We start from the raw sequence: 21002 nt of genomic DNA on the forward strand, positions 1-21002 counted from the left end.
ACACCAAAATTTTCTCAAAGTGACATTATTTGCTTTTGGAATAAAATTGAACTATCTAAACTTTTTGATCACAGATTTTGGCAAAGCTTGGAGGACATCTTGCTGTGTCAGCTGCAGACTGCACTCATTTTGTTGCTGACTGTTTTGTTCGTACACGGAATATGTTGGAAACTATGGCTGCTGGAAAACCAATTGTGACATCCCTATGGTTAGAAAGTTGCAGTCAAGCTCACTATAATGTAGATGAGAGAAACTACATTTTGCAAGATACAAAGAAAGAGAAGGAGCTGGGATTTTCGATGCATTCGTCACTAGCTGCTGCTCAACGTAAAACCCTTTTGAAGGTGACTGCCAAATTTCATAAATATCTGGTGGATGCTTCAATTCAATAATTTCAAATTAAACTGCCAAGGCATCAATTGAATAAGCTTATTCTCCTTGTTTAGGGTACTACAGTGCTTATAGGTCCAAACACAACACCTGACTTTGAGGCAATGGCAGCAATTGTTAAAGCTGCTGGTGGTGAGGTGCGCACCAAACCTTTTCTCGACAATTTTCATGCTCAAGTTTTGTTTATTCTTAGTATGATAACAATAGTTCTATTATTTTGAATGAGCAACACACGAGAAGTTGCCTCCAGCCCTAATCAATTAAGTGTTAGAAGTCACTGACCCACCTGTGAACCTGAAAATCAGGAGGACAAGGTATCAGTTGACTGTAGGGGGTTAAGGGTTACCTTAAGCATCGGTTTGCGCAGCAGCCTGGTCAGTTTGGAGCAGTGGCTGCATGGATGGAACACCCAGGGAACTGCCGTGATGAACAGGAGCTGTCTGCGTGGCAGTTGGGCATATGGACAGCAGGGCTTGGACACTGCCAGGGCCTATTTATAGCCCTGACAGTAGTTGGGATATTACAGACTGGGATTAGGTCAGATCTGATCGGTGTTCCAGTCGGTTATAGCACCAGGTCTAGCCGGCTGTTCTAGGGCCTATGTAAACCCCTTCACTTCTCCACATTAGGTGGAACATTCACTGAAGCCTTCTTGCTGGCACCGTGGACTGGAGAGAGAGGCATCATTTTGGAGAGTTTTCAGCAGTGCAATCACTTGGATTACTGTTTTGTGGCCAGCCTCTTTGCTGGAAGCCTTGCACTCTTTTGTGAGTTGTTTTGACACATTAGTGGATGAATAAAGTTTGAGTTATCTCTCTCTCTTCTCCTCTTCTATCTGCTGTATACTTTCTGCAGTGAGGCTGTCACGGGGGCGTGAAATTCTAAGTACTTTAATGTACTACAAGACTGTGACAACTTTGGTTTTAAAAGTCCAAGCATGGGCTTAATAATGTGTAATTAAACGCGGCATGGTGCCTAGCACATAAGCGTAATTAATCCCTAGGCCCAAAGGCATTCCGAGGAATTAAAAGAGTGGTTGTTGGGAAATGATGACCTGGCATTTTTAATGGGCCCCCTAGAGGGCCATGTACCTTTAGTGGCCCCCCTAGAGTTCCAGGTGGCTCTAGTGCCTTCTACATGCTCCTTTGCCATTCCTGGACCTTCCTGGGCCTTCTAAACTTCAGATGTGGTTTTCTCTCTCATCTCCTCCCTTTGTTGAGATTTTGGACTGGTTTTTTAGCTTCCTTCAGCTGAATTCCGTTTTTCTTCACAACTCCTCACCTATTTGGATTCCTCGACTTCCGTTCGGCCCGATGGCTTCCCCTTCGCAGTGATATGCTTTTCCCTCCATGCGTTTGGTAGAATGGGTAGAGCTGAGCACTTCTTTTGCTGGTCGAATTTGCAAAAGTGGCTTTTTTTGGACCTTTTTGCTTCTACAACCTCTTGGGCCTCTCCTCTTGCAAAGCTACAGCTTTCTGTTGAATTTCGAGTGGTCCCATGCGCTGGTTGACTGGATTTTCAGTTTTGGAGGGCTTTCCGGCGATGCAACTTCTCCAAAACCTTCTCAATGCATTCCTCTCTGAAGCACAATTCTTTTGAGCCCAAGAACTCTCACTTCTTCGTGACAGAAGTGCTTCTTTTTGCATTTTTCAGTGGAATTCTTGGTGGTTGGCTCTTGTAAATGCTCTTTCTTCATGCCTTTGCACTCCTCTTTGGCTGAGAATGCAATTGGGCATTGGCTATTATGTCCTCTTGGCGATTGAGGACTTGGTTCGAGTTTTTCAAAGCTTGATGAGTTGTGATTTTGCTGCTGCAATTTCTTTTTGTCATAAGCTATTGGTTGGTCTCATGTGTCGTCTCTTTCTTGGTTCATAGGTGCTTAGGCAGTGTTACATGAGTCATTCTTTGGTTGGGTACTTTCCTGATTTTATTTTGGAGCTTTGAAAAGCTTCGTGAATGCCATCTAGAAACCACTTAAAGAGAGTGCAGCTGGCGTGTAGTGTGATTGCATCTGGACAGCCAATGGAATTGCACTCGGAAAAGAGAATGCCTTTGGATTGAGCCTATGGGTTAAGTGCACTTATGTGATGGTGTTCTATGCTTGAAAGCCTTGCGAAGGCTCAGTGAATTGTGGCTGCGTGCTCAGTTGCAAGGAAGGTCTCTCAGATGCAACTTGTAATCATTTCACTGTGAAAAATAAAGAAATACCGAAAGGGGCACCACGGTGTTTGGGGTCAATCGGGTGCACTTGTGTATGTTTGTTGAGTAGAGGCATTCTAGCCTCCATCCCTTTTTCAATGGTTTTGTTTGTGAACAAATGGGTAAATGCCTCCATCCCTTTTTCAATGGTTTTGTTTGTGAACAAATGGGTAAATACCAAATGGTGATCATGCAATGGTTAATGGTTGTGATATATGCTTTGTGAGCTGTAAATAAGTGCTGAAGTAATTAAAGTTTTAGTTTCACTGCCCTCTGAGTGATTAGAGGCTGGTTTCATTGGTTCCATTGTTGGAATACCACACACTCTTCCTCAAGAGGTGGGCCTCGGTAGTTTGCGGGAAGGATATCTTTGCTGCACTTTTTGATAGCTGAATATTACACCCATAAACATGGTGAGTACCCATGAGCAAGAGAGCTCCACAACTCCTCAAAGGAGAAGGTAGGAAAGCCTTAATGATCCAGCTAATGTACAGCTGCAGGGAGCACAACAAATGCCTTTTGAGTAGGCCACACATGAAGCTACAACTCAGCCTAATGGTGATACTAGTTCTAGCAGTGAGTTAGATGATGTTACTATGTTGAATGCACAGCTTGCAAGTGCAGTGACTGCTTTGACTCAGCTGACTCAAAACTTGGCGCAGAGTGTGCAAACAAATGCCAAGAAGAAGAAGAAATCAAGAAGCACAAGCATGGAAAGAGTGATTACACACATGCATCAGCTTCTCATGGCGGACAGCACATTGATGCATCAGTTTCCCATGAGGGACAGCCATCAAAAATGAATCAGAAAGTGACTTCCAAGAGAGAGGAATCCCCCAAAAGAGCACTTGAGAAAGAGGTACAAAAAGTACAGCCAGTGCACCAGTATGAGCAGCCAGCACAAGGCCTTGGTTTGGGTACTTCTACTCCTCAAAATAATAATGTGCAGTCCAAAAATGTGGCTCAGCCACCTCAGCTATATGTGAGGCAGCAACCTGAATATTTTGGTACTGATTCTATCTTTGATGCTATGTTGATTTCACCGCCAACTGGGCATAGAAAGCAAGCCATGTATGACAATGTGGGAATGCAGCCAAGCATGCAAGCCACATCACATGCTCCCATGCCTAATGTTCAGCCAAGCATGGCTCTCCCTAGTGAAGGGAATGCTACAAAAATATAGCCATCTTTGGGATAGCCAACATCAAATGTATATAAATAATTTAAGGATGGTGGTTCTCATGTCAAGTTTGAGACATATAATGGAGTACATGACAGCTACAAAGCCTCACATTCCTTCAACTGTTTGATGCTGTATTTCTTGGGGGTTTGTTTACAGAAGCATCCAAGATGAGGAAGGTTGCCACATTTTTGAAAGGCAATGCACTTAAGTGGTACACCAACCTTATGCTTCATGGAGATGCACTTGCTACTTGGCTGGAATTTAAGCAAGTGTTCTCTTCTACTTGGCTTACTCCAACTTTTGAAGTTGAAGTACTTTCACACTGGCATGACTTGTCATACAAACTTTGCAAGAATCTTGATGATTACACCCAGATGTTTTGCTGCCATTTGAGCTCTTACAGGGATGTTTCTTTGAAAGAGCAAATAGAGAGGTACTGTTGTGGATTGCCTAGTAAGCTACGTGATTATTGCATCAAAACCAAGGTGGGTTCTATGACTCAATTAATTGAGAATGCAAGGACAGCATATGCATGGATGCAGGAGAAGAATTTGGGCTTTATGGACAGCAAGAAAGAAGACAGCAAACGGGCTGCCAAACACCAGGATAAGGACATCAAATCTGAAAATAAAAATTATGGCAAACGACCGTTTCAAAAGGGAGGAAAAGCCCAATTCAAAGCTGGTCAAAGGCGTGGACAGCCTAATAAACAGCCCCGTACCAAGTTATTTAATGAAGAGAAAAAGTCACTCATGAAGCAAAACAAATGTTTTATATGCAAAGGAGAGGGACACCGCTCTTATGATTGCCCATCCAAGAAAAGAGACAGGTCAGATGGTGGTAAGAATGATGATAAACAGGCTAATCGGAAGGGCAAAAGGCCTAAACCTTCCATAGGACTTAATCTAGATGTGATTGGGAGTTTGCCACATGCACATGATGAAGAGGAAACGAAAAAAGAGCATGGGGAAAAATCAGAAACAGAATTGTTTGTTTTTCTTTGATTGTGGGGCAAAGGCGAATTTCATAACTCTTGATATGGCAGGAAGGCTTGGCATCAAGCATGAGGAAATGGGGCCATCCGGCATGTGTGATATGGCGAACCTTGAACTCAACACACCTGTCACTCTATCATTGGCAAGTTGAGGATGCATATCCAGGGATATCAGGATGTAGAGGACTTCTACATTATGCCTTTGCTATGCCTTTGCCAGAGTGTGATGCTTTGCTTGGGATGCCTTGCATGTACAGGGTGGGGGCTGATGTGCAGATGAGAAACAAGAAGATTTCTTTAACTCATAGAGGCAAAAATCATGTACTTGATGTAAAGTTGAAAGGGGAGTCCATCCGTGTAGTTTCAGCTTCTTGTATTTCCAATGTAATAAAGTGTCATATTTCAGCGTACTTGATTTTTGTCTAAGAGGACAGCCAACTAGTTCAGGAAGGCTCTACTCTTTCTGCTTTAGATAGAGAAAGGGCTGCTTTCATTTCAGATTTTCAGGATTGTTTCTCAGGTGCACTTCCTCAAGAATTACCTCCCAAGAGGCCCGAGGATCATCAAATTGATATAATTCCAGGAAGCTCACCACCTACTATATCTCCCTATCGTGTCAGTAAGGCACAACAGGAAAGGGATAATGTCACAAGTGAAGGAACTCTTGGAAAAGGGATTAATACAGCCAAGTAATTCTCCTTACTGTTCCCGTGTTGCTTGTGCAAAAGAAGGATGGTAGTTGGAGAATGTGTATTGATTATAGGTATTTGAATAAAGTTACAATTAAGAACCGTTTTCCAATTCCACGCATTGATGATATATTGGATCGGTTGGAAGGTTCCTCAATGTTCAGTCGTATTGACCTTAAAAGTGGATACCATCAGATAAGGATACGGCCTGAAGATGTCTATAAGATTGCCTTCCGCACTTCATTTGGCTTATGTGAGTTCCTTGTGATGCCTTTTGGTTTGACTAATGCACCTGTTACTTTCTTTTTTTTTTTTTCAAGAAAGAGACTTCTATTAAGTAAGAGAAAAAACCCGTGAGAGCAAGCTCAAAGCGGAATACATCATGAAATCATGAGGATAAATAAAACCCCCTCAAAGTGAGGTGGAAAACAACCAAGGCTGAGGGCTGAAAGTGCCACCTCAACCCTGTAGGAGTCTCAGAGAAGAAAGGAGAATCTTTCCATTCCCTGAAGAAAGAAGCCCTCCTAGCTGAGGCTACATGGGAGTCTCCCTGCATACTCATCCATACGGCCATCAAAGTATGTGCAGTGTCTGTCCAGATACTAGCCAAAGTGTGCGAGGGATGACCTGAGTACCCTCCAAAGCCTTTGTACATCTGGCTCTCCAGATATGCTAGGATGCTATGCTCGCTAGAATCTCCCAAGAAGTATCCACAGATGTATGTACAGCTGTAAAAGGAAGGTGTGGTACCACATCCAGCGAACAGGACTCAATCTGATGATGTCGAACCAAAATGGCCCGAGAGGAGTCAAGTCTCTCATAGAATACTTGAGGCCCTGTAAGAGAAAGCCAAGCCACTGAGCCCCATGTCATAAAGAATGGGGAGTGTGCAAAGTGACTGAAAATCCTAGCTACCCCCATCCAAATCATCCTCGCCTATCTGCAATCCCATAAACAATGTTGAATAGTCTCCGAAGCAGAGAGGCAACGAGGGCAAGTAGGGTCGGCTCCGAATCTGGATCTCCAAAGGTTCACTGCAATCCCACCATGGATAGAGAGCCAAAAGAAGAGAGTGATCTTTCTATTCCTGTGGGATTTCCAGAGTCTCCTCCAGAAGCACCTCTGCAGATCCGCAGTGATATCAAATGTCTGCCAATGAGGAACTCTGGAAGGTCGGGTCGAGGAACCACTTTGAATGTGATTCCTGCACCAAAAGACCTACAACCTTGATAGGCTGAAAAGCAAACTCAAGCAAGATGTCCTCTGTGGACCTGAGCAATCTGCCACCATCCTGCACACTAAAAACTAAAGCATCCTCCTGTGCATCTCGAAAGGCCAAACCTGAAGCGGAACACCACCTCTCGTAAAAGTACCTGCCCAAGTGGAGCGAGTGAGTGGCATATCATCTGTGTCTACCTAATCCTCTGGAAGGGCTGCTTCAATCTGCAAGACGCTCCCTGCACTCCCTCTGAGATGTCCTGTCAACTGATATTTGGTCTCCTCTGGAAGCCTGCGGAAAGCTTTCCAAGACCCCAAAGATGATGCAGGTCCCCTCTCCCACTTGGACCACTGCATGTAGAGTGAGGCACCAAGTGGTCTGCCATGATGATCTAAAATATTATCATTCCACATGATGGGTTGCCTATCAATCTCTTCACGAGAGGAAGGAGGAATCCTCCGAAGAGTGATCCTGAAACTGGCCCATGCTTTCAGAATGGCAATCATGAGAGGGGACGAAGGTGATCTGAGGTGTGCTGTGGTGAAGATCCACCTAATACTGCTCATCCAGTCTCCTCCTGAAGAAGGTGTGCACCTCTGTATGCTGCTAATAAGAAAGGCCTTCCATGGTTTCTGCTCTGGCATTAAGTCCCCGCACCACCATCTTGCATAGTAAAGCTCTGCACTGTAAATCTGGATCAATAATATTGAGACCCCCTTCCTGTGTAGGGAGGATGAGGGTCTCCCAAGCCACCCTGGCTAAGGCATCTGCTGTGCCATCAAGCCCACTCCAAAGAAAATTTCTGATCAGTCTCCTGAGCTGAGAGATGCAGTCCCTAGAACGGCGCCAGCAAGAACAAACAAACCAAGCCGTGGCCAAGAGAACCTGGTTGACCACCACAACTCTAGAGGCAAGATCCAGCTTGGCTGAGCTCCAAAAAAGGAGCTTCCAACCTGGCAACCCAAATACCTGACAGGCACACCCCTCTAAACCCAAGTGAATCCTATGTCAAGCCCCCAAACTGGAGTGTCCTCATCATTGATCCAAAAGCCATTGGATTTATGCTAATTTATTTGTGCCCCCGTCGCCAAGACCGTCCTGACAGTAGACATGGTACCATCATAGGGCCACAAAGATCCACATGGACCATCTGTAGGGGTTTAGAAGCCAACCTGGTATCCTACTTCGGAAAGGCCTCTCGATGTTGCTTCCCTCATAATCATGAACGGCAGTGCCCGTGCTTGCTGCCCACATAGGTTAATTGTACTAATGGCTTTGAGATGAGTTTGGCAGTGAGCGGTGGGGATTTCCCAGCGTCAGGCTTGCAGAATTGTTCAAAGGTTTGTTTACGCGCAAGGATTTTAGACTCTTGCTAACGTGGTAAATGCCACATTTTAGATGATGCGTTGTAGCTTTCATTGTTGCTATGCTGTCCTGAAAGAAGTGAGCGTCTGTGGAGTGGCATCCAAGTAAATTGCTGTGTCATCTGCCAACTCGTTGTCAAGTAAGTCCTCTTTCCTTCTAATGGGAAGTCTCAGCCCAAAGATGTAAGCTTGATCTCTAACATAGATACTCATAGCTTCGGCCACGAACAAAAAAAGAAAAGGAGCAAAGGGGCATCCCTGACGGACTGATTTGAAAATCTGAAATCTCTCACCCCTTACCCCACCAATAAGTACCTGGCTGTGGGCTGATCTGTACAAAGAGGAAACACCTCTGATCCAAGCATCAGTAAAGCCAAAACGTAGAAGGGTGCCCTCCAAAAAACCCCAATCTACTCTGTCATAAGCTTTCTCAAAATCCAAAAGTAGAATGGCTAGACCCTGGCTGCTCTGCATGGCCCAGTTTGAAGCTTTCCAGAAAGAGAAAATGTTATAAAAAATGCTTCTGCCATTTACAAATCCCGTCTGAGTGTCATGAATAAGATCTGGGAGAAGGGGCTGCAATCGGAGGCTGATTGCCTTGGCCAGAATCTTGTAACAAGTCCCCAGAAGTGTGATAGGCCTCCACTGGGATACTAGATTTCTGCAACCTCCTTTCGGGATAAGGTGGATGAGACCCTCTGTAAGCGACCAGGGCATCTCACCAAAGTTCCAAATGCCCTGCAAGGCTGAAGAATGTAATCTCCAATCATATCCCAAAATGCAATGAAAAAAGAAGGGGTAATGCCATCCGAACCTGGGCACTTGCCCTTGTGAAGGGTTGAAAGTGCAGTCCTGAACTCTGTGTTGGTGAAAGGTGCATCAAGCAAAACATGCATATCCGGTTTCACCAACAAAGGGATGCTCTGCCAAATAACCTGTCTAGCATCTTCTCTATCCCGTGTCTCAGGATCAGGAGTAAGAAGGGCGGCATAAAAATCTGAAGCTATGCGCAAGACATCATTTGGATTTGTCTGTAAAACCCCATGTGAGTCAATAAGCTGGGATACACTCTCTCTACTATGTCTAGGGCCAAGAGTAGAGAAAAAGTGTTTATTGATTCTGCCACCCATCTGAATCTAGAAGGACTCCCATGCATGAAAGGCATACTCTGCTCTCTGATCAAGCAAAACCTGACTCTGCTCTCTGATCAAGCAAAACCTGCTGGTGCTCTGGAATCCAAGCATCTGAAGGCCGTTTCTGCTCTTCTCTTTGCAAAGTTGCCAACTGCTAGCGAACACCAATCTCACGTCTGAGAATATCTCGTCTCCTAGTACAAGCAACTGAGAGGTAGAAGTCGCTAATACCAGAAAGGGCAGCAGCTACCTGTGATGGCAATGGCTGCCCACCCTGGACATGAGAAATAAATATCTGTAGGGCTGGCTTTGTAAGGTTCTCCTCTGTGTACAAGGCATATGGAATCCTGATGCTGGCAGACCGGCCTCTCAAGTGAGGCTCTGAGATAGCCATCACAATAGGAAAGTGGTCTGAAGTGGAAACCCCAGCAGCAATGCATACCGATCCACCTCTGTCTAGTGCCCAATCATCTACATAGAATCTGTCAATATGTGCATGAATAGGCATCTACTGCCTCCTGTTCGACCAAGAGAAGAGGAGGGACTGTGGCTGAATAAGAAAGGCATCGTCCAACCAAGTATCTCTGCCACAGTAGTGAAAAAGGAAGGCATCCCAAGCTGCTCTCTCCAAAGAGTGAAGTCCTCCTTCTCTACCCCCTTTTTCGTTTGACGGTAACTCAACCATGTTAAAGTCACCTCCAATCACCCATGAATCCGCAATGGGGGCCCAGGAGAGCAAATTCTTCCACATAATGACACGTTTCCCTCTAATGTTGGAGGCATACAGGTTAAGGAAACCAACCTTACGCCCTCCAATCAAGAGAATAATCCACTGAGCTCTAGAGGAAATAATGACTCCGTGTCCAACAACCAAGGGGAGAACCAATTGTGAAATTGAAATAGAAGTGCCCCGTGGTGCCCAAGACAGGGGACCAAAAAGTATGGCCAGAAAGCAACTTGCCTGACTTGGCAGAATCTCTAGAATCCAGTTTGTGCTCCTGAATAAATAAGATATCAATGGAACCCCAGTAACACCTGGATGAAGCTGATCCCGGATCAGCTGTCCACGGCGGCGATGTGGGACGCCACCTAGGCCCTGTATGTTCCAACTAATAATCCTCATTGACGGGAGGATGTAGAGTGGAACACCTTACCCGACCTAGTGGCGGAAACAAACCCCTCAACATGGGAAGACCTCCTGCTCGAGGAGCGAGGAATGGAACCAAGTGGCGGAAAATCAACAGGGGAAAGAACCCGGCCGCCTGAAGAAGAAGCCTTGTTAACAAGAAACCCAATCACTGGCTCACCAAAAGTAGAGGGCACAAACTCCTCCTCTGGGAAATGTGAAGCATCTGCCAGGGCTGAAAATGAGTTCGTGTGAAGCAAGCCAGACACCGGAGTGCGAACGATTCCTTCTGAAGAAAGAGGATCAATAGTGTAAAGTATTCCCTTCCCCCTATCCAAGGGAGGAAGTGAGGACTGCTCTCGATCCTGTGTCTGCCTAGCCGCGGAGACCTCTACCGCCTCAAGGAGAGTGTCTGGCACCGTTGGTGCTAGGGGAGAAGCTGCAACCGGGGAGGAGGTGGAAGCTTCAACGTCTCGGACTGTGCGAGGTGAGACTGGAGGGACAGCTCGAGGTGAAGCAGAGTCCACTAGTGTACCCTCGTGAACAGAAGGAGGGATCTGCACACGAACTGGAACCCAATGGAATGCGTCGGGTGCCCCTGAGGTAGAAGGTCGTGAGGCAACTGAGGTAGAAGGTGGTAGTATCAAAGAAGCGCTCCGTGGAGGAGCACTCTGGCGAGTAGGAGCTAAACCAGCATCCTGAGGAGGACCGCCATGTGGAGGCCGAGGAGCAGGTGCTGGACCTGTACCACCCCCCTGTCGAGGCCGAGGAGGAGGTGCTAGACCTGTACCACTACCATCTTGAGGAGGACCGCCATGCGGAGATCGAGGAGTAGGTGCAGGACTTGTACCACCCCCCCTGTCGAGGCCAAGGAGCAGGTGCTGGACCTATACCACCCCCCTGTCGAGGCCGTGGGGTGGTAGCTGTACTAGAGGGCTTCTTGGGCCTTTTCTTCTTCCAGGGGCAATCCCTAGCAAAGTGTCCAATGGTCCTGCATATCCTGCACTGGTCCTGCCTGCCTGTAATCTCTACTCTCTGGCGAAAAAAGGAACCATCTGGGCGTTGGATCATAACATGGTCCAACGTGAGGTTAGGATCCTTACAGAGGACCCTAACTCTAGGTACCCCATCAGCCTTGGTTGCCTCTGTTGCAGTCAATGGCAACCCAGGGAGGGGTGGGATCTCAGCAACCGCACCAAAATGCTCCCCAATAACAGAAAGAAGTCGATGGTAAAACTGGGGAAGCCAGGGAAATCTGATGAAGAGCGAAAATATTTCCTTATCTGCCTCCACTGGGTCGAAACCAATATCAAAGACGTCAAAGAAGATCTTCCTGTGTCCCAGGCGTAAAAACTCAGCTTTGAGCATAGTGCTCGCAGCCTCTGGAGTGCCAAAAACAACCTTGAAAAAACCTCGTCCCAGAAGACAAACATATAACAATCGTGGAGTGAGGTTTGGGAGAGCCGAAAACATCTAGTCTCTGGCTTGGGATCTGGAAGGGTGAGACCCGAAGATGCATGCTAGCAATGTGGTAGAGCATTCAATCTCTACGTCCTTCTTGAGCTGCTGCAACTCGTCTTTAGAAAAAGTAATAGTTTTCGTGGCCGGTGGAGGTGGAGTAGGATTGGCTGACGGAATATCCATTGCCAATCGAGGTGAGGAGGCTGACTCTGACATTTTTGGGGCTCCTTCCGCTCCAAAAAAATGCTGCGGGAGAAGGAAGAGGGAGAAGACAGGAAGAAGGAAAAAAGTCAGGGGTAGGGAGCGGGGTAGGAGGACTGAGGCAGAAGCGGGGGGAGGGAGCAGGGTAGAGTGAGCGGGTGAGTGAGGAAGGGGAAGCGGACTGAGAGGGGAGGGGGCAGCTGACGGGAGAGGGAAGGAGGAGGTAGAGGAGAGGGAAGTAGAGACGGGGGGTAGAGGCGGGGGTAGGGAGCGGGTAGAGGGGAGGGGTGTAGAGGCGGGGGGAAGGGTAGAGGCGAGGGAGGGGTAGAGGCGAGGGGAAGGGGTAGAGGCGGGGGGTGTGTAGAGGCGGGGGGAGGGGGTAGAGGCGGAAGAAGGTAGGGGGAGGGAGGAGGCGGGGGGAAGGGTAGAGGCGGGGGAGAGGGGAGCGGGCTGAGAGGTGAGGGGGTGGGTTGAGAGGGAGCGGGGGAGGGGGAGCAGGGCTGAGAGGGAGTGGGGGAGGGGGAGCAAGTCTGAGAGGTGAGGGGGCAGGCTGAGAGGGAGCGGGGGAGCAGGGATGAGAGGGAGCGGGGGAGGGGGCAGCGGGCTGAGAGGTGAGGGGGCGGGCTGAGAGGGAGAGAAGGGGGAGGAGGGGAGAGGCTGAGGGCGGGGGAGGGGGAGCGGCTGATGCATTGGAAGATACATAATGCCTTTCATGTGAGTTTGTTAAAGCAATATCATGGAGATGTTCTGGATTTACCTGAAGAGGTACAACCTGAAGTGGAATAATAGGATGAATTTCTGGTCCCAGAGCAGATTCTGGCACACAGAGATAGAAAGATCAAGGGTAAAGTTATTTGTCGCTACTTGGTAAAATTTCAAAATTACCCATCACTCGATGTGAAATGGATGGAGGAAGGTGAATTGGTAGATTCACATAAGATATTGCAGCTTTACCTTGATGCTTTCCAGTTAGAGCCCCAGTTAGAGCCCGACTGCGGGCTTCTACAGGTAGTTCAGTAGAGCGAGCGTCTGGAGCATTACCTGGTGTTCGAGAGGGAGGGTAGCACCTCCACTCCCTCAGTACAAACGGGCTCACCGTGATTTCATGAGGTCGCTCGATGACACTGTATGTTTTATATGAGATATTGAGGTGACAATATTTCTGTTGTGAGACTTCATGATATTGATGCATCTTGACTATTGATCGCCAAGGATCACATAGATTTTGAGCAGTGTATATGGATGGATGCATGCCTCTCCTAGCCATATTTTCACTGTGTGTATACTGTAGCTACGGCCTTCTTGTATACTCTTTCATGGTATATTTCATGCTCGCTCTTGTGTTTTGGGGCAGCAAACTGTGGTTTGCTGTTTCAAGAGAGGGGTATGTCACGGGGGCGTGAAATTCTAAGTACTTTAATGTACTGCAAGACTGTGACAACTTTGGTTTTAAAAGTCCAAGCGTGGGCTTAATAATGTGTAATTAAACGTGGCATGGTGCCTAGCACATAAGCGTAATTAATCCCTAGGCCCAAAGGCATTCCAAGGAATTAAAAGAGTGGTTGTTGGGAAATGACGACGTGGCATTTTTAATGGGCCCCCTAGAGGGCCCTGTACCTTCAGTGGCCCCCCTAGAGTTCCAGGTGGCTCTAGTGCCTTCTACATGCTCCTTTGCCATTCCTAGACCTTCTAAACTTCACATGTGTGGTTTTCTCTCTCATCTTCTTCCTTTGTTGAGATTTTGGACTGGTTTTTCAGCCTACTTCAGCTGAATTCTGTTTTTCTTCATAACTCCTCACCCGTTTGGATTCCTCGACTTACGTTTGGCCCGATGGCTTCCCCTTTGCCTCCCCTTCGCAGTGATATGTGTAGCATGCAACGGTTATCTGATCGTGTAATTTACAGCAAGACCTTCTTTAAACCTTTAGTGAGGAATGAGCGTTGTTTACCATAGAGAGAGAAAGGAGATGAGGGTAGAGAGTGTTAAGCCAGGCAATCTCCAATTCTCCAGGACCAGATAAACAGGTACAAACACCACTGGTGTCTCTCCAAATCCTGTCAAAGAAACCCCGAATCGGAGGCAAAAACCACAACCAAAGAAATGTCAAAAGCCCCGGTGCAGAGGAGAAACAAAATAAAAAATTATTTAAAAAATGTTTTTTTCTGGTCTGACCAGATCTGGCCGACCAGATTGACCTGGTCGGTCAAATCTGACCAGGTCGGTCAACCTGCTGGTTGACCGACTTTTCTGCCCCTTCCTATTTAAAGGGGGGGGGTAGGTATTCACAGATCATCTCTCCTCCAGCTCCAGAGGTTCCTGCACACCCTGAGCCACTTCTGCCTCCTGGCTGCCTCCTCTGCTGCCCTCAACTTCTGCCTCCTGGCTGCCTCCTCTGTTGCCCTCTTTTCTGCCCCAGATCTGCCCCTCCTTTCTTCTCAGATCTGTCCTCCTTTCTGCTCCAGATCTGTCCCCTTTTTCAGCTCCAGATCTGCCCTCTTTTCTGCCCCAGATCTGCTCCTCCTTTCTGCTCAGATCTGTCCTCCTTTCAGCTCCAGATCTGCCCTCTTTTCTGCCCCAGATCTGCTCCTCCTTTCTGCTCAGATCTGTCCTCCTTTCTGCTCCAGATCTGTCCCCTTTTTCAGCTCCAGATCTGCCCTCTTTTCTGCTCCAGAACAGCCTTCCTTTCTGCTTCAGTTCTGCTCTCCTTTCTGCATCAGATCAGCTCCAATTTCTGCTCCAGATCTGCCTTCGTTTAGCTTCAGATCTGTCCCAACTTCTGCTCCAAGATCTGCCCTCAACTTCTGCTCCAGATCTACCTCCAACTTCCGCTCCAGATTCTGTTCTTTCTATTCCAAATCTGCAGCAACCCCTTCATCAGTTTGCTGTCTCAGATTTGGTTCAGTCCCAACTTGTGGAGCTAGTGCAGAAGTCCACTACAGTTGTTAGGACTGAAGTTTGTTTCCTCCAGAGCTTCTCTTCACTTGTACTAAGTTCCGTTTGTGATATATATATCTTCTTCAGCCATTGATTGTCTTCAGTATTGTTTTATTTGTCTCCAAGTATTTTCTTTATATGGTATCAGAGCCAGGTGTGCCAATCGACACCTGAGCCTTGATCTGGAAAGCTTGGAAGATAAATCATCACCTGAAGATGTCTTCTCCCTCTTCTCCGAAGCGATCTCAGCCTGAATCAACCTCTATTCAACCATCACCTTCGACATATGTCGAGAGAGAGTCTGCTAGGATTGAAGGTGATGAATACCTCTCCAAACTCTTTAAAGAATTTGCTGAATTCCAGAAATGGAAGGAACTTGAAGCAGGTACCCGCACACCTCGTGCCTCTACCTCTCCACGGTTCTCTCCAATACGTCAACAAGGACCTCTATTCAACTGAGAAGAAGCTGAGCAATATCTCAAGTTCGGTGCCAACGAAGAACAAGTATCCCCTGGTGCAAGGTATGATGCCCTATTCCCTTAGTGCAACTCCTTCTGTTATGCAAGGCATAGGAACAAGTAATCACGAGGACACAAATCCATACATGCATGTGAACACTCGCAGACGAGAAGGGAGAAATGCGTCTGACAATGAGTTTGCTTTCGGTTCACATCCCTCCCTCCCTCCCTTCCCTCTCATCTCTTCCGCTGCCATCTTTCCTCCAGTGGTTTCTCATCCTCCTCCTTCTCCCATGCCACTGGATTCCTATAGTTTATTTCCCTCTATCTCTCCCGCTGCCTCTTTTTCACCTCTCATGTCTTATCCGGCCTCTCATATTCATCCCTCCCCCTCAGGACCTTTTTCAAATTCCTTTATTCCTCCGGTGATGCCACCTCTCCCTTCTTCTCACTCTGCTACTATTCCCAATTCTCTTCTGCCTCCACCGGTTGCTTCTCCCTATCATTCTATTTCTTCCCCTCACCTTGTCTCTGCAACAGCCAAACATGCTTTCACTGATATGACTCGTTTTAACGGGTCTAATTATACCACATGGTCAAATCTTATGCGCCATGTGCTTGATTCTCAAGACCTATGGGAACTCGTTCAAGGTACCGAATCGCCACCTGATCCTCATGTTTATCCTCCTCAGGTAGTTCGTTCGTGGCGACATCGTAATGCCACTGCCATTGTTGAAATTATGCAAGGTCTTTTACCTGAATTTCACTCTCAATTACAGCATTTTGATCTTGCCTCTGAGCGATGGGCACATCTCACTGACCGCTATGCAGCTCGAGATCGTACTCGTCGTATCAATCTTGACCATGATCTCCAACAATTCCAGATTCTTGCTGACGATGATCTCAAGGTTAAACTAGCCGATTACCGGCGGTTAGTTACTGAATTTGCCACAACTGGTCCTCCCAAATCCAAGGATGACCAAGTTACTTTCTTTTTAAATAAACTTCCGCCCAAGTATTTCAGTTTTATGCAACAAATCATTTCTCAACCTTCTCTTCCTACTTTTTATGAGTTTGAATGTCAACTTTTGCGTTATGCTCGTCTTTACTCTCAGGTCCACCAAAAACATAGCATTCCTGCTTCAGAGGGGGCTCTTCTCTCCGGGATTCCAAAAGATCAACCTAGCTCCAGAAAGCCCTCTCCTACTCCTAACCCCTCTAGTAGTAAACCCGCCTGGCACTCCCTTCCCAAAAAGAATAGGTTTTGTCAGCATTGCCAGAGAGTTGGGCATATTGACGATGAATGTCGCTCCAAAGCCAAAGGCCTTCTTCCTCAGCCTCCCACCATGACTCCTCAACCACCCCGTTGGACTCCTCAGCTCCCTACCACGACTCCTTAACCACCCCGTTGGACTCCACAACCCCCTACCACGACTCCTCAACCACCTCGTTGGCGTCCTAGGGGTGGTCCTCCTCCTTCTCCTTCGAACACTGGTCTCTGGAGACCGCAGGGCCATGTCACTAATCACTTCACTCCTTCTCCTCCCTTTATAACTCCTGAAGGTCTGTCTGACTGGTCCACCGGAGATTCTCTAGACTTCACTTCTCAAGCCTTGATCCATATCACCGAGCTTGACTCCTCCTCTTCCTTATCTGGGTCAGCTTTTCATACTCTTTCGTGTGACTCTAAATCTTCTTGGATTGTGGATAGTGGAGCCACTCATCATATGACCCCTCATCCTGATCTCTTCATTTCCCGCCAACCGGCAACAGGGGGAGTTCGTTGTGGCAATAACTCTGTTGCTACTATTCATGGTGTTGGTTCAATAACTTTTGATACTGACAAAGGTCCCAAACTTGCTCAATTGGATCAAGTGTTTTATGTGCCCTAATTAGGGGTCAATCTTCTTTCTGTTCATCAACTCTTCAACTCCTTGATCAAATCATTCCTCATGAGCCTAAGCTGGCTGCCACTCCCTTAGATCCCACCGTAAAGCTCTCAAAAGACTTGGAGTCTCCTCCCTTTGATGAACATCTCTATCGCCAGGTTGTTGGCAAACTCCTCTGGCTCCTTCACACTCGTCCTGATCTTGCTTACTCCGTCTCTATTCTCAGTCAGTATTTTAATGAACCCAAGCTCACTCATTGGCATGCATGTATTCGTATCTTGCGGTTCATTCGTGGTACTTACTCTTATGGTTTACATTTCAGACCAGGACTAACCCTACAGGGATACACTGATTCCGACTGGGCTGGTGACCCGGACAATCGTCGTTCTCATGGCGGCTATATTTTCAAGTTTGGCTCGGCACCTGTTTCTTGGTCTAGCCGTAAACAAGAGACTGTTGCTGGTTCTTCTACTGAGGCTGAATACCGGGCCTTGTATGATTGTACCACAGAGGCCATATATCTCCGACAGTTTTTGGCAGAATTGCACTTTCCTTGTACTGAACCCACGATCCTCTACGTCGACAACAAAAGTGCCATTGCTCTCGCAGGCAATCCCATTTTTTCCAACCGCACCAAACATGTCGGTGTTCACTTTCATTTTACTCGCGAGCAAGTGGAATTAGGTACTATTCGGTTGATCTATGTTCCAGCTGCCAATAATCATGCTGATATTCTTACCAAGCCGGTTAATCGCCCTACTCTTGAGCATCTCTGCCCACGGTTGGGGATTGGTTTACCTCCTCCTCTTTAACAGTTTTTTTTCTCTTTGTGTACTTAAGGAAGTGAACAAATCCCCTGCGAGGGCACTCCTTCAAGTCTTTCTTTTTTGTACCATCATCTGGGCATTTAGTGAAGATGAAAACCTACTCTGTAGGCATCTCCATCTAAATGAAAACCCAAAAAAAAAAAAAAAAAAAGGGCTGATGAAGATGATAGATCACTCATGGAACACCTCTTTGCTTCTCCTGTCTGCATTGGACATTGAGAGGGGGTGTTAAGCCAGGCAATCTCCAATTCTCCAGGACCAGATAAACAGGTACAAACACCACTGGTGCCTCTCCAAATCCTGTCAAAGAAACCCCGAATCGGAGGCAAAAACCACAACCAAAGAAATGTCAAAAGCCCCGGTGCAGAGGAGAAACAAAATAAAAAATTATTTAAAAAATGTTTTTTTCTGGTCTGACCAGATCTGGCCGACCAGATTGACCTGGTCGGTCAAATCTGACCAGGTCGGTCAACCTGCTGGTTGACCGACTTTTCTGCCCCTTTCTATTTAAAGGGGGGGGGATAGGTATTCAAAGATCATCTCTCCTCCAGCTCCAGAGGTTCCTGCACACCCTGAGCCACTTCTGCCTCCTAGCTGCCTCCTCTGCTGCCCTCAACTTCTGCCTCCTGGCTGCCTCCTCTGTTGCCCTCTTTTCTGCCCCAGATCTGCCCCTCCTTTCTTCTCAGATCTGTCCTCCTTTCTGCTCCAGATCTGTCCCCTTTTTCAGCTCCAGATCTGCCCTCTTTTCTGCCCCAGATCTGCTCCTCCTTTCTGCTCAGATCTGTCCTCCTTTCAGCTCCAGATCTGCCCTCTTTTTTGCCCCAGATCTGCTCCTCCTTTCTGCTCAGATCTGTCCTCCTTTCAGCTCCAGATCTGTCCCCTTTTTCAGCTCCAGATCTGCCCTCTTTTCTGCTCCAGAACAGCCTTCCTTTCTGCTTCAGTTCTGCTCTCCTTTCTGCATCAGATCAGCTCCAATTTCTGCTCCAGATCTGCCTTCGTTTAGCTTCAGATCTGTCCCAACTTCTGCTCCAAGATCTGCCCTCAACTTCTGCTCCAGATCTACCTCCAACTTCCGCTCCAGATTCTGTTCTTTCTATTCCAAATCTGCAGCAACCCCTTCATCAGTTTGCTGTCCCAGATTTGGTTCAGTTCCAACTTGTGGAGCTAGTGCAGAAGTCCACTACAGTTGTCAGGACTGAAGTTTGTTTCCTCTAGAGCTTCTCTTCACTTGTACTAAGTTCCGTTTGTGATATATATATCTTCTTCAGCCATTGATTGTCTTCAGTATTGTTTTATTTGTCTCCAAGTATTTTCTTTATAGAGAGAGAGTAGAGTCGACAACCGATTGGGTCCCTGTACCCACTGAGGGCCCCTCCCCCAATCAGGAGAGAATTTGCTTTAACTGAGAAATACAAAGAACACTCTTCAACAGAGCACGGAACACGCTTTTGAAGAGCTCACTGTGCACACGTATAGCAGACCCAAGGACCTGAGAGGCAACGCCGACCAATACCGAGACCTTGATGCTGTCCACACTGATGATGTAGGACGCTTTTGCAAGGCAAGGAAGAGGCTTGTGCTGTCTATCGGAATGCAGGGTTACTGCGTGAGTGAGAGAGTGAAAACTAGAAGTGAGAGATCCTATGAGAGAACTGAGAGATGATTGAAATATAGAGCTGAGAGTGAGCTGTTTAAACTGTAAAAGAGAGCTGAGAAAGCTGAGGAAACAGTGTCCAAACATCTCTCCGTTTGCTGGTCCAAACCTCCAACTGTTGTGCTGCGTGGTCACCTTCAGATCAGGCTGAACTGATGGCCAAGGGACTGAGGCTAGAGCAGGGCCAGATCTGAGGATCCCAGGGGCTGCACAGGAGGCTGAAGTGGAGCTGTAGGAGAATTGAAGGCAGGAGCAAACTGAATGAGAAAACAGGGCAGCCAAGGGGCCCTTTTATCCGGTCTGTTTACTGTTGGAATTATAGATATAATTCAGCAGTGACCAATGTAATATAATAAGTTAGTTAGGGGCACTTTTCCCTCATTTAGAGGTTTTTCCCCCCTAACTGCAGTTAGTTCACTAACTATGGTTAGTGACTACTAAGGTTTTGTCACTAGGACAAAACCTTATCCTACTCACTTTGTGTTGTACTCTTTACACTCTATTCTATTGCAACTACAGCTTCCAAGCTTTCTACTCTCTCACTCCCTCTAGCTCTCACTCTCTCCCTTTCCTTCATTTGGTATCAGAGCAGGTTCTAGGCCTTTGAGCCCTCTGCTCTTTTTCGTACCAGCGCCTTGCTCCAGCTTCAGCCCGCTCCAATCTGTCCGTACAGTCCGTACGACTGTACGGCATCCTGACGCATCGTCGGCCGTACACACCTGCTGTTCGTATATCGCAACATTCAGATTCGTACATCGTCGGCCGTACATACCTGCTGACCGTACAGCGCAACATTCAGATTCGTACATCGACCGCCGTCCGTGAAGTGCCGTACACCGTCGCCGTCGTATATACCTGTTCACCGTACATCGTGAAGGCCGTACAGTTTCGTAAAGTACCGTACACCGTCGTCGTACAACTCCCGTACATCGACGCCGTATAGTATTTGTACCTGTTTTTCGTACAGGTTATCATTCCTGTATAGTCCACGTACCTGTCGACGTACTAGCCGTACAGTGCCGTACAAACTGTACGGCATTTCCGTACTGTCTTCAGTACAGTAAATCTGTACTAAATCTGCTTCAGTACAGCAGGTACCTTCTTGGCTTGGTTCCGTACTGAATCTACTTCAGTACAGCAGGTACCTCCTTGGTTTTGTACAAGAGAACTAGCAGGTGATCTTTGGCAGGCTAATTTTGCAGACAGCCATTGTTTGGCTAAGTATTCTGCGAGTACATTTGGGGCATTTTGCATATTGCAGACATTGCAATCATTGTGCA

General features: G+C 47.1%; 1 protein-coding gene across 2 annotated transcripts in view; it reads left to right on the forward strand.

The window, feature by feature from the left end:
* LOC147895128 (uncharacterized) overlaps positions 1 to 21002 on the forward strand; it is a 60545-nt gene that overhangs the window by 5191 nt on the left and 34352 nt on the right. For both annotated transcript variants that reach the window (XM_087383391.1, XM_087383392.1), the window contains exons 3-4: positions 75 to 344; positions 447 to 527. In XM_087383391.1, coding sequence (XP_087239517.1) covers positions 75 to 344; positions 447 to 527 — 351 coding nt within the window. The remainder of the gene's footprint in view (positions 1 to 74; positions 345 to 446; positions 528 to 21002) is intronic.

Source organism: Dipteris shenzhenensis, chromosome 13, assembly GCF_047967505.1.
Source record: "Dipteris shenzhenensis isolate YYH24624 ecotype China chromosome 13, Dip_SZ_1.0, whole genome shotgun sequence".
Lineage (NCBI taxonomy): Eukaryota > Viridiplantae > Streptophyta > Polypodiopsida > Gleicheniales > Dipteridaceae > Dipteris > Dipteris shenzhenensis.